This window comes from Pezoporus occidentalis, unplaced genomic scaffold, assembly GCF_034315485.1.
Source record: "Pezoporus occidentalis ecotype Australia unplaced genomic scaffold, CSIRO_AGI_Poc_V1 ctg160, whole genome shotgun sequence".
In the NCBI taxonomy this organism is placed as follows: domain Eukaryota; kingdom Metazoa; phylum Chordata; class Aves; order Psittaciformes; family Psittacidae; genus Pezoporus; species Pezoporus occidentalis.
This window is the reverse complement of record NW_026913426.1, coordinates 2,222,394-2,234,495: the sequence shown is the minus strand read 5'-3', so window position 1 is coordinate 2,234,495 and position 12,102 is coordinate 2,222,394. Positions and strand designations below refer to the sequence as shown.

The 12,102-nt window shown below is 44.1% G+C and overlaps 1 protein-coding gene across 3 annotated transcripts; it reads right to left on the bottom strand.

The window, feature by feature from the left end:
* Nucleotides 1-716: 716 nt before the first annotated feature.
* TMEM100 (transmembrane protein 100) lies at nt 717-12,096 on the bottom strand. 3 transcript variants are annotated; one of them, XM_062612713.1, is made up of 4 exons: nt 11,935-12,096; nt 9,101-9,280; nt 5,358-5,863; nt 717-3,208 (listed from the first exon to the last, which is right to left on the bottom strand). In XM_062612713.1, exon 3 carries the CDS (start codon nt 5,799-5,801, stop codon nt 5,397-5,399), a length of 405 nt encoding a protein of 134 aa, XP_062468697.1. In that variant the 5' UTR covers nt 5,802-5,863; nt 9,101-9,280; nt 11,935-12,096; the 3' UTR covers nt 717-3,208; nt 5,358-5,396. The 3 variants fall into 3 exon arrangements, with proteins under 3 accessions (XP_062468697.1, XP_062468696.1, XP_062468695.1); XM_062612712.1 differs by lacking the exon at nt 717-3,208 and adding an exon at nt 4,353-5,216; XM_062612711.1 differs by lacking the exon at nt 717-3,208 and having other exon boundaries at nt 4,353-5,863; nt 11,935-12,095.
* Between the last annotated feature and the right edge of the window lie 6 nt (nt 12,097-12,102).

Genomic DNA, 12,102 nt, shown 5'->3' with positions numbered 1-12,102 from the left:
TGTAATGCCTACCTCTTCTAGAGTAGACTGTGGCTGAATGCTTTCTAACTTCCAAAAGCAGAGGGGCACTGCCTCTGCAAATCCCAAATGGCCATTTGATTTCAGTCAGATTGCAAAGAATGTATGAAATTCACCTCCTGCCTTTCACTGAGCTAACTGGTTCCTGGGAAACAGAAAAGGAGAAGAAATACGAGGTGAGATCTAACACTGATCTTAACCTGGAGACTTAGGTATTTTATAGGAAAAAACCTGAGGATACAGGCAAGGATGTATCAGAAACAAGACTTACATATTTATACAAATCTCTGTCTTTCAACAAGGTACTTGTGTAAAGCTCTGCTATCCCTCCGTGACTTTTTGCAGTGTCCATTTGCTGTTCTGTTCTTTGTGTTCTCTTTCTTCTTTTCCTCTGTTTTTAAAGTTTAATACATTTTTCTCTTAGTCTGCAAAGCACAGAAAGTGAAGAAGTGAAGCAATCAACACAAAAATAAGTGTTTTTCAAAAACACCATGTTTGCCACAAATGCAAATTTTTGGGTGCAGGAGTTAGGACAATAGGACTCTAACTGCCTGCTCACAAGAGGAAGGATTAGGTCCTCTGTCATGTTAATAGTGACATCAACAACCTGAATAAAAGCCAAAAATTCAAGTTGATTCTGCAGTTTAAGACCATTGTTCTCCCATGTGGTTTAGTCTGTAAGATATAGTCTACACATAGAACTTTTCCAGGATTTATATAATGTTTCACATCATACAGTGCAATTCTTGGTATGTTAATGTACTTTTACATATCAAAGCCCTTTGTAATTGACAAAGATTTATACTGATATAGCTAAAAATTCCCTACAGCTTACAGGCATCAGAGGTATTGGAAATACATATGCAAAAAGATGGCTGCCAATATTGTTCTGTTCTTATTTCAGAGCCCATTGTAAAAACAAATCAGGTGAAACCTACTAATAATATGCAACAACCTCCACATCAGATTAAAGGAGCATTAGCCCTGGACTTTGGCTCCGGATAAGCAAAGCTGAGGCAAGAATACGGGATATTCCAGAGGGCTTGTTCCTGGCCTGACCCTTCCGGATCCTGATGAGACTCTCAAGCCTTTCTTCATTCCGTACTCTGAGCCCAGTTCCTGTTCTGTTGAGCTGCAGTAATGTTGTACATTCGTTGTTTGGTAACAGGAGCTCTCCCGAGTGTCCAAGGCAGAGGAACATAATTCTTGAACACAAGTCCATGAATCTACCCTTTCTCTCTCTCTTTCTTTAGTTTCTTTGCAAATTCTGGTATTAGACCCACGATCACGTACAAGTCACATCACGTTGGTGACTGGGGAATCGTAAATTGGGCATTTAGACTTGAACAAATACTAAGCATTGTCATCCTAAACTGATTATTATTTTAAATACTGTCCCGGGCTATAACTGCCTTTGTGTACAATAGCAATACAGGGTGTAGTTACAGACACAATTTCCTGTGCTTAGGGTTTGAAATTATTATTTAAGATCACCGTAACGTTTGCCCGGTGCACCAGCGCAATTCCCCTATTAGATAATTTTCTATCCTTGTGAGGGCAATTTTGCTTGTGCAATGCTGCCAGAGCTTTCAGGAAGGGAGAGACAAGCAATTGTGACAATAAAATTTGCATCAGCTCCCACCCAACCTCTCCCAGAACTGAAATACCATTTGTCGCATTCAAAGCGTTTTCGCATCAGAAGGGAAGGTGTTTCTGAGCTGGAAAGTCATTGTGATCTCCACAGGGTTGCATCCTCCAGGCTGACTTCTGCCGCTCAGGTTCCCATGAGAAACACCAAACAGCAGTTCTGGAGTTCCATATGGCTTTGTAGCAAAGACTTGCTGGGTTGCCTGGCCCAGCATCCAAGCATGAAACCCCAAATCAATCCAGTCATGGGGTTCAGAAACTGAAGCTGAAATTCTGCTGTTTGTAGCTGACCAGTTTGACGAGGTTGACCCTTGTAAAAAGCACTGCAGATGTGCCCTTGTAAAAAACATTTCAGATCTAACAAAATCACCGGTTTCTGGAAAATGAAGGTGCCAAACCTGCCACACTGTACTCGTGTAACGCCTCCCTCAGAACAACTCGAGGTTTAAGGGCTAAGAAGAAGGTATTGTTCCTGTGTTGGAACCAGCACCAGGGGCACAGGGAAAGAGGATAGTAATGAAAAAGTCCGTAATATGTAGATTTGCAGGAATGAAAAACATAGACTATAAGACTTGTGTTGGATGTCATCACTGGTCATTCAGAAAAGAAGCTACTGCTACTTCAGGCTGTCCCAAAATCAATGCACACAAATCATGGTGGTGAAGTCTGTGCCAGTTTCTAAGGCCTTGTGGCAATTCAGCAGTGAAACATATGAAAACGTCTTCAACAGCATAAGGTCTCTGACTAAACTGTTCACAACCTCTGCCTTGCTCCTGCAGGATGCCAAGACCAAGTGCTTGGATTTTTCCCCATAAAGTTAACATTTTGCTTTTCTGAGTAAAGGACGAACAAAAGTGAATTCTTGCACAGACTTCACTCACTGGTTGATACTGAGAGGCTTGTGCACATATGTTGTACCACCAGGATAGAGCTGATGCTGCTGAGCTCAGCAGTTTGTGCTGTGGCAGCCCTGTATTACCTAGAGGCCTCTCAACCTGTCTGCTAGCTGGTATCCTGGGACCATGCAGTAGCTGAAACTTTGCTTGCTAGGGCATCACTCCTAGGGTCAGCACAAGGCTGGCTGTCACTGCTCACATGCTGCTTAATGCCTGGATGCCCACACTTAGCAAGGCAGAGGGTAGTGCAGGCACTGTGCTGCGTCCTTGTACGTTCAGGGCAAATATAAAACAGAGTAGAGATAGATAAGGGAAATCTCTAGCAGTATCAGAGCAACTCTGACTCATATATACTTTCCCTGGAAAAAAATGCTCCACAAAAGCCATTGCCTCTGTTCCACTGAGTTCAGCCTTTTCTTTTGACTTGGAGCAGAGGCTCACCTTGCACCTCTGCTTCCCTTCCGCACGCCGTATGCAAGCTTGCCTCTATCGCAGCAATGGCGAAGGGAGGACCCGCGCATGGGAAAGACTTCTGCAGAGGACAACAGACTGGGAATGATGGGGCTGAGCTGCTCCATGTGTGTAGTGCAAATCCCTGCATCTCTACAGTCCCTGCAATTCTCTCCTCGGCAGCCTGCAAAATTCCACTGAGAAAAAACAGAAATGGGGAGGGGGAAGAAAGAGTCAGAAAAACTATTGTGTTCCTAGGGGGGCAAGAAATAAATAGCCCTATTTAGCTTATCCAGCTTTGCTGATGTCAATCACTTTTCTCATTTTAAACAGGAAAGACACCACTTTAGTTCCACCTGTTCCATTATTTATCATGCTATGCATTTCCCATAAATTGTCACTCATGCAAAACCTGTACATCGTAAGGGGACACCCTAATATTTTTAATGACCTTAACCAAAGTGATTGACATTAGACACCGGTGTCAGATGTTCTGGTGACGCAACATGTTCTCCTAGCAGCAGGAAAGCTTCCTGCCGTGATTAAGTTAGGGCCATGGAAGTGCTAAAATGTGTTGTCAGCTTTCCTCTGATGCAAGTGATTTTATTATAGCGTCTGGTAACCACGGAGTGTGGCAACGCAAATACTGACTCCAAACATCCCCTCCCATACATACAGCTTGCTCTATTTAAAACATGAAGTGCACTGCACAAATCCAGGGATAGATTATGGATGTAACAAGCTTAAACCATGGAGGGCAGAGGAAAAGGTGGCACCTCAGCCAGAATGCTGGGTGATTCCAGGAGGTGAAGCATACAGCTCTGGGATGACCTGCGGAAGGCAACCCCCTGGTTGGCAGGGATGCTCTGCAGTGGCATCACCACTGCTGTTGTGGATGCCAGAGGCACCAGAGGGCAAAGAAGAGGCACATTAATATCAGGTTCACTCGCTGCAGCAGTGGAAACTAAAAATCACATCCAGCCCTTTTGAGTCAGGAAAAATTAAGGACAAAAAAACAGAGAGGGGAAAAATAAAGAGGGCTCCATGCAGCCCCTCTGCCTTCTGACACCCTCACACACACTGGGATGAAAGCCTGTGACTTGGCTCCACACCACTTGTCCTTCAGGACAGAGATAAAGAAATAACATTCTGGTTTGCTTCAACTCGGGACCAGCCCCTCAATTATTCATTACCTGAAAAAAAAGCTGGAAGACCTCTGGAACACAAGAGTTACAGAATCGAACATCTTAGACACACACAAGGGACGCCTGGCACCTGCTTTTCTCAAGATCCATAATCCCAAAGCTCATTCAGCAAACAGTTACTACACAGACGACTTCACTTCCACAGGTAATCATTCATAGTTGTGTCTAAAAGTGACCATGCCAGTATGTGTCTGCAGAACTGACCATTATGGTTTTCCAGTAACAGAGTTGTTAACCTGCAAAAGGAATGGGCCATCAAACTACAATCCACACTCTACAGAGATTCTGGGAGGAGATCAGCAGTACATATGTTCACAGTTACTGTTCTACAAAAATAGAATCATAAAGCAGTCAAAGTTGAAGATACAAGATATCTTGATAGCAAGAACAGATTTTCTAAAGGTCTAGCAGCACTGAATATTATTTTAATGAAATTTACTTTTTACTTTTATAGCAAAATAATCCAAAGTGCTAAACCTGACCATTTTAATTTAGAAAACCCAAAAAGTCTCATGTTTTAAGCCATAATCATACCCCGTTATTTAGGTTAGACAATATCATTATATATTTCTACCTATTTCTATTCAATAGTAGAACAAAATTAATATTAGTTGGTTTAAAAAAGGGGAAAAAGTACCACAGATATTGGGAGGGGAAAGTTACATAAAATACAAGAATCAGCTTATTGAGCGATCTGCAGTGTTTGGTTGTTATTGCTTTTTCTTTTTTGAGCTACAACTTAAGTCACAATCTGGCCATAAGCTTGTAGTCACCTCAAATGCTTCGACTTCTCCCTTGGTCAAATGTCACAGTGTGTATTTTAAGGAGATTCTGGCATTTCAAGGCCTTATTTCAAAACTATTCTTAGTTTTCACAAGTCCCTTTCCAACATGATCAGCATGTTGGAGAATGCAGCTGTGATGATGGAAGTCAGGATGATGCCTCTTTCTGTGCAGGAAAAGTGGGTTTTCCTCCGTCTTCAAAAGAATCACTACCAAATCTGCAGTAAGAAAAATATTAAGAACACTTGCAGACTTTCAAAGAGTATTTCTTAATCCATTCCATTTCCACTTCAGTTCATTTCCAAAGTTAAATTAAAACTTGCAATCTCTCCTACTGATAAATAGTCAAGTTGACTTACAAAGGTTCTGCCTTCTGTCCAGTCTTCTCCTGGTTGGCTTTAACCAAACAAGGTTCTCTGATTTGCCACAAGTGCTGTCTGGCTCTCCCGCCTCTTTGCTTTTTTGTTTTGCTGCCTGATTTTCCAGCACACTGCACTAGAAGCCAGCAAAAGGAGTCCTGATGACAAAAGGACTAATCCAAACACCGAGATGATCGATCCATGAGAATTAAAGCTGTATGCCACAGCAGTAACCACGATGCCAGCTATGAGGATAACCACCCCAAAGGGAATGGTACAGCGGTAACAGGAGAGTTCTGCTCCCCCTGTTGCTGCGGTCAGCTGGCACTCACTGACAAGAGGGATGGTGGTTATCACACAGTCATTGTTATTACACTTCTCCATGGTTACAGTACCAGGATGCTTTGGAGCGCCCAGAATCTCTTTAATAGGTTCGTTTGTCATCTTGATTGCCTTGACTCCGTCAGTTCTTAGGCTAGAGCAGGCACTGCAGAGCACATGGCGCACTGTGGAGAGAAGAGCATGAGTTCAACCAAGTGTTACTGTTGCATGACATATGGATGACAAGGGGTTATGGACAAGCTTTCTTGTAACACTACTGATTGTGGAGGATCTGAATAAATTCTTATAGTAGTCATCAGCATGTGCTAGAAAGAACACAGACCAAGACAGACATCAACCTTAAAGTGCTGTGGGCTAAATCTTACTTTAAGTCACATCCTAAAGTTGGTATTTCTGGATGCAGTTTAGATTTCAATGGCATTGCATCTTCTGATGAGGAGGTGAAGTTCAAAGGCTGTTTTGGTTAAAAATTCTGCTCTTGCTCGCACACTTTTTCACAGTGTTTCTTTAGAGCTACACCTCTACACACACATTATGCAGATTTGCTTCAATACACATCACAATAACATGGGCAAGAACTGGTCCAGTAAAACCCAGGACTTAATAGCAAACATCTTCTCAGTGCAAGTGCTACTCAGTGAAAAATTCAAATGGTCATGACTAGATATGGATGTGGGGGTAATGGAGATTAAAACAGTTCCCTGCACTCAACAAACACCAGCAGAAAGCAAAAGTAATGGGTCCCTTTTAAGTCATAGAGACACAGAATACAAGGTTGGAAGGGACCACAAGGATCACCTGGTTCAACTTTTCTTGGCAAAGCATGACTTAGACTAGACTTCCCAGCACCCTGTCCAGCTGTATCTTAAAAGTGTCCAGCATTGAGGTATTTACCACTTCCATGAGGAAATTACTCAAGTCCATGAAACCACATCCATGTTACTCCATGGGAGGGAAATTTAGTGTCATACTCAACCATTCTAGTGACAGTAGGTCACTTTTCTCCTATTTCCACACTGTATACACACTTTCAGTCCTACAGAGAGCATGCACAATTTGATTCCATCTGCATTATGAGGCAAAACGGCTTTTGACTCCCTGTGCCCAGTGCCTAACTGGAGTCCATCTGATCAGGGAAAGATGAGCCCATGACTCTCTGCTGCTACAGGCAGCCATGAACAGACCTCATAATTCCTGCGGGGAATGTGGTGGTATGGGGGTTAGTGAGCACCTGACAATGCCAAGGCTACCATGGCTGTGTGCTCAGTGCACCCCACCACATACAACAGAGACTGGGACACTAGGGAAGCACTAGGTTTTCCTTCTGCATGTAGTGCACAGGACTCTCCCACTACTCTCCGGTACAGGCTGTGCAGCTTTTGCTCTTATGAGCAGCATGATATGCAGCTCAGAGAAGAAGGAAGAGTGCTGGCAATGCAGTAATCCTTTTATCACCTTCACATCTGTGACTAGGAAGTTAATTGCCAGATACTTGTATTCTCCTTTTCCTTTCCCACCACTCCACCCTTGTTGCTAAGATATATTCATCCATTGTGGAGAGCCCTTGGTTTTATATCTCAGTACCTCCTATAACTGTGTGTTTTCTGAGAAAGAAGATTTCTCTATTTTTAAACACACACACAAACAGGCAACACTGTAGTCAGAGAGTTTGTATCGGAGTTTCCTTGAACCCTACTGACAGAAAGAAAGTTTAGATCTGGTTTGACAAAGCTTTTGTTCTGCTGCCCTAAAGAAGAGTGCTCAGCTCAGTAGTGTTTCTTTCTGTACAGGGCTGTCCTCAGGGCTCAATCCCACAATGGGTTCAGCAGCTACAAGACAGAGTAGCCTCCTAATGACAACACCAAGCACAGCGGAACTGAGCACACACACTGACAACACAGGAGACAATGGGCACTAACTGAAAACACAAGAAGGTTCTGTCTGAACATCAGGAAGCACTTTTTTACTGTGTGACTGAGCACTGGAACAGGTTGACCAGGGAGTTTTTGGGGTCTCCATCCTCGGAGATATTCAAAAGCCACCTGAACAGATTTCTTTAGGTGACCTTGCTTGAGCAGGACACGGATGGACCAGATGACCTCCAGAGGACCATTCCAGCCACAACCGTTCCATGATTTTGTGTGTTGCTGTGAAGGTGTCTGGTATCTCCAAGGGCAGGAACAGGACCTGATCAGTGCTTACTGGACAAAGCAAACAGATCTGCTCTCTGAGGTTCTGTTGCTTTGTTCTTCAAATTCTAATGTACGATTAAGTGCCTTTTAGATCAGACAGAAAGAGCCCGGGAAAGCCATGGGGCTGCTCTAGAGCACCACTGATCTGTCCCCACATGGGCCTGAGCCCAAGTTCTGCATTCTCAATAATGTCTTACATGGCAGTGAGACTCACTGGTGCCACTACGTTGCTGCATCACTTACCCATTAAATGTCACAGAAGTTCGGCACAATGGGAGAATGTGCTCCCTAAATGTCACCCTCTTTTGATCTTACTAATTGAATAGGGCAAATCTTTGATATTTGATAGCCATATTCAGTTAGTTCAACATTTTATTATTAAATTTGAGAGAGGAAAAAAAAATAACCATTTTCCATATAAAAGGTATTTCACATCCAAATACATTTTAATGACTATGCAAAAGTCTAAACACTCTAACGGTCACAGAAATAGGGAAAGTTCCCAATAACTTGAAAAGACTTTGGACTGGGGTCATAGTGAACATGATTATCCTGAAAAAAAATTCAACATTCAGTCAAAGTATATTTATTCCTGTCCCTAGAGTCCTTGTCCCTCTGCTTCAAATACATCCCCAATGAACATTAATCTCTTAGATGTCTTGTACAGAGGTTTATGAAGAAAGGAGATGCATTTATATAGTCAAAACTAGCATTAATTTTGTAAAAAATCTTCTGAACTACCAAAATTAAATTAATGGCAAAATACCTTTTGGCTTCTGAGAAGCACATTTCCTGCCTGTAATAGGATGTAAGCAGACAGGCATTCATATAAAACAAATAAACAAACCCCTATTGAAAGACTCTAACTAAAATAAACAACAGAACCTATCTGAAGTGGGAGTAAAGGTATTCAGCCCTAGAAAATAAGGTAAGAGATCCTCATTGCCAGCAAAGTCACTTCTGACTTATGCCAACAGGTGACTTGGTTCAAGTTTCAGGGTAAGAAATTTAGGCGAAGATACCCGGCAACACCAGCATCCTCTCACTAATCATACCACAAGTACTGCCTTACGGAGCTATGGTGACTTGGAGGAAGAATGTGTTTCTCTGGCAATCTGTGGCTAACACCAGATAAAGAGGAGAGGAACGTTTTACCCACTAATAGTTGTAAGTTGAAAAGCCATGAAATCCAGCAGCACACGCACCTACCAGGTCCAGGAGAAATCCATCCGAACAAATCCCTTGGCTCAGTAAGCAGAGGAAGATGGCTTGAGATGTCTCGTATGTCAATTCAAGGGGGAAGTCATGCAGCAGTAAGTGCTGCTCCAGGCTGTGAAGTGTTCAGATGTTGCTGAACTGGAGGTAACAATATTCTAGCATGGAAGTTTCCTACAAGAAAAGTTGTTGGATATTTATCAGCTTCTTAAGAACAAAGCTCCTGCTGTATGCTGACTCCTGCTGCTAACCGAATGGAAGCAGGGGATGTTCTCCCTCTGGTTCTCCTAGGGGTTTCTGCCTCTCTTCTTGGCAGCAGCTGCACATTTCTGGCCCTATGTAATTTTTCTTTGATGATGTGACATCTCAGTGATGAATGTCACAACCCAGGCAAGACCTCAGAAAGAGCTAGGCAGGACAAGATAACGCATGGGAATTTCTGCAGTCATAAATCTCATGTAATTTCATTTCTATTGCTCACTTACGTGAATCACAACTTGGAGTACTTGGGGTTTCGCCTATTCTGCCTCCAGTTTCTTTGAGCAAATTACTCCATCTCCCTGTGCCTTGGTTTTCTCAGCTGTAAACTGGCAATAACAACATTCTTCTCACTAAAACCCCCTCTACTGTAACAAAACCCAAAAACTCCTCTCAGAAAAACAAACAGGCAAGCTAATTGAGCCCAAGAACTCACGGTAATAAATATAAGTCCATTATATTTGCTATTGTTAATTTCTGTTATTTGGATTTGTAAGAACAAGGTTCGTAACTCCAACAGGGACAAGGCAGACTCTGCAGCACAACAGTGATGGAAATTGTAATCAAGTGCAGAAACAGCTGGGAAGTCACCGAGCAGCTGGGTAAAACTCATGAAGCAGCAGAGATTTATGTTGCTAATCTTACTCAACATTCCCTTTCTGTATAGGCATGATTATGGAAGCTCATTTCCACGCTGAATTTGGAGTCCTAAGTGGAGATGGGAATATATTCATGAGGATAAACTTGTATAATGATAAACTTTAAGGGCTTCTTCTCCTTTTAAGTTGCTTAGGCCACGCTAACAGCTCACAAACATTTACAGGCACAAACTGCTGCTGCTCTTCAGCTGATCCTTGGGAAAAGCCTGTGACACAGCTAAAGTATAATTAGCTGGTTAATGAAGGTAGCTAATAATAAAGGTCTCCTTGCTTATCTCCTTGACTACATTCTTGTCTCTACCAGCAACTAGTTTCACTTTTTGAAAAGTCTGGAGGGAAATGCAGGAAAACCCCCACCTCAGATAAATAATCCAGGTTACAGCAGACCAACAGCAGACCTCTGGAATAATCTTGCAATTTGCACACCTATTGTAAGAATGGTTATGGTTGTTCAAAAGGCTCTTCCCAGCACATCTGCGCCCCTCAGCCAGCATCATTCTTTACAAAGATTAATCTCTCTGTCAGTCATTTCTCTGGATTTGATTTGACCACAGACATTTCACATCAGTTTTTAAATCAACGTCTTTACCAACCCCCTGACTGACAGACCAAATTTCTTCCCCCCTCCTTCCCTCCCTCACCATAAAGCCAAAGAAGCAGGAATACGAGGAATCTCTACATTCAGCTTCCAAGATTTTAACTGGGAATCATTTCAATGTGGTGCTCTCAGGAGGCTTTCCACATGCTGACCCTCTCTGTGCAAGTGCAACGAGATGGTATTTCTCACCTATCACAACTGTCTCCCCTTTCTCACATTTACCCAGAAGCAGTGTGTCACATTAAGTTTTCTCCTTTACCACAGACCTGAGGCTGTGTCTTGCATAATATTTCAAACACCCCTTTTTTCCATATATAAATTCCAATAATTCATAATGCTCGTGCTTCACACTTGGGTTTGTGTTAAAGCGACTACGGAAACCAGTATAAGGAGTCAGTCCCCCCATACTGAGTGGAGAGAGAGTTCACTTGGAATCCAGCAGCCTGTGGTAACCCTGAACACAACCCTGCAACTCTTCCCCATGTGAACGCTCCTGGAAACACAGAACTAGGATTTGTACTTACAAGGCTCCAGTATCAGGCCCTGAAGTATAGGGAGGAGAACACGTTACACTCGTGCGTGCCAGCTCTCTGCGCGTCGGGATGCCCTAAGTTCCCATCACCAAGTTTTTCGGTAAAATAATTACCAGGTCTGAGCTCTCACACCTTTTTGGGTTTCCAGATGCAGCTGGGGCAGGACGGAAACCAGACAGCCCCCTCCACAAACAAATCGTTCTGTAACGCACCACAGACACGGAAGCAAAGCACGCGTGTCGTGCCTGTCCGCGCACACCTATGCGAGCGAGAGGAGCGGTGAATAGGCAGGGAAAGCCCAAAGCATGCCTCCGGCTGCCCGTACCGTGAGGCTTCCACTGTACCACCAGCCCCTGGGGCAAACCCTGTGCAGCGCAGGAGGGAGCGGTGCGGGAACCGCCTCAGGAGCCGGGGCCGGCGCACGGGTCCCCGCAGGGCCCGAGCAACCCCAGCGCTCCCCGCCGGCTCCGGGAACCGGGAGTTGCCGGGCAGAAGCCCCGCGGGCACTCGGTGTGTGCGGGTCCTGCGCCTGCGAGCCCAGCCGAGCCCTGCTGTGCTATGCCGAGCTAAACCGTGCTAGACCATACTATGGTATGCCGAGCAGAGCCGTGCCATGCTGAGCTAAACTGAGCTGTGCTAAACTAAGCTGAGCTGAGCCGAGCCATGCCAGACTATGCTAGTATACTATAGTATAGTATGCTGAACTAAACTAAACTGAGCTGAGCTAAGCTAAGCTAAGCTAGACCATGCTGTAGTATAGTGAGCAGAGCCGTGCCTTACCTCCCGAGTGCCGGGCGGGACTGCAGCGAACACCAGCCCGGAGCACGTATAAGAGGGGGATGCCGCCCGCTGCACAAGGGACTGTAAACAAAGTTCTTGTGAGAGCGAAACAATTGAGGGACCGGAGCAAACTCAGCGGCGGGAGCTGCGGCGGGCGGGGCTGCACTC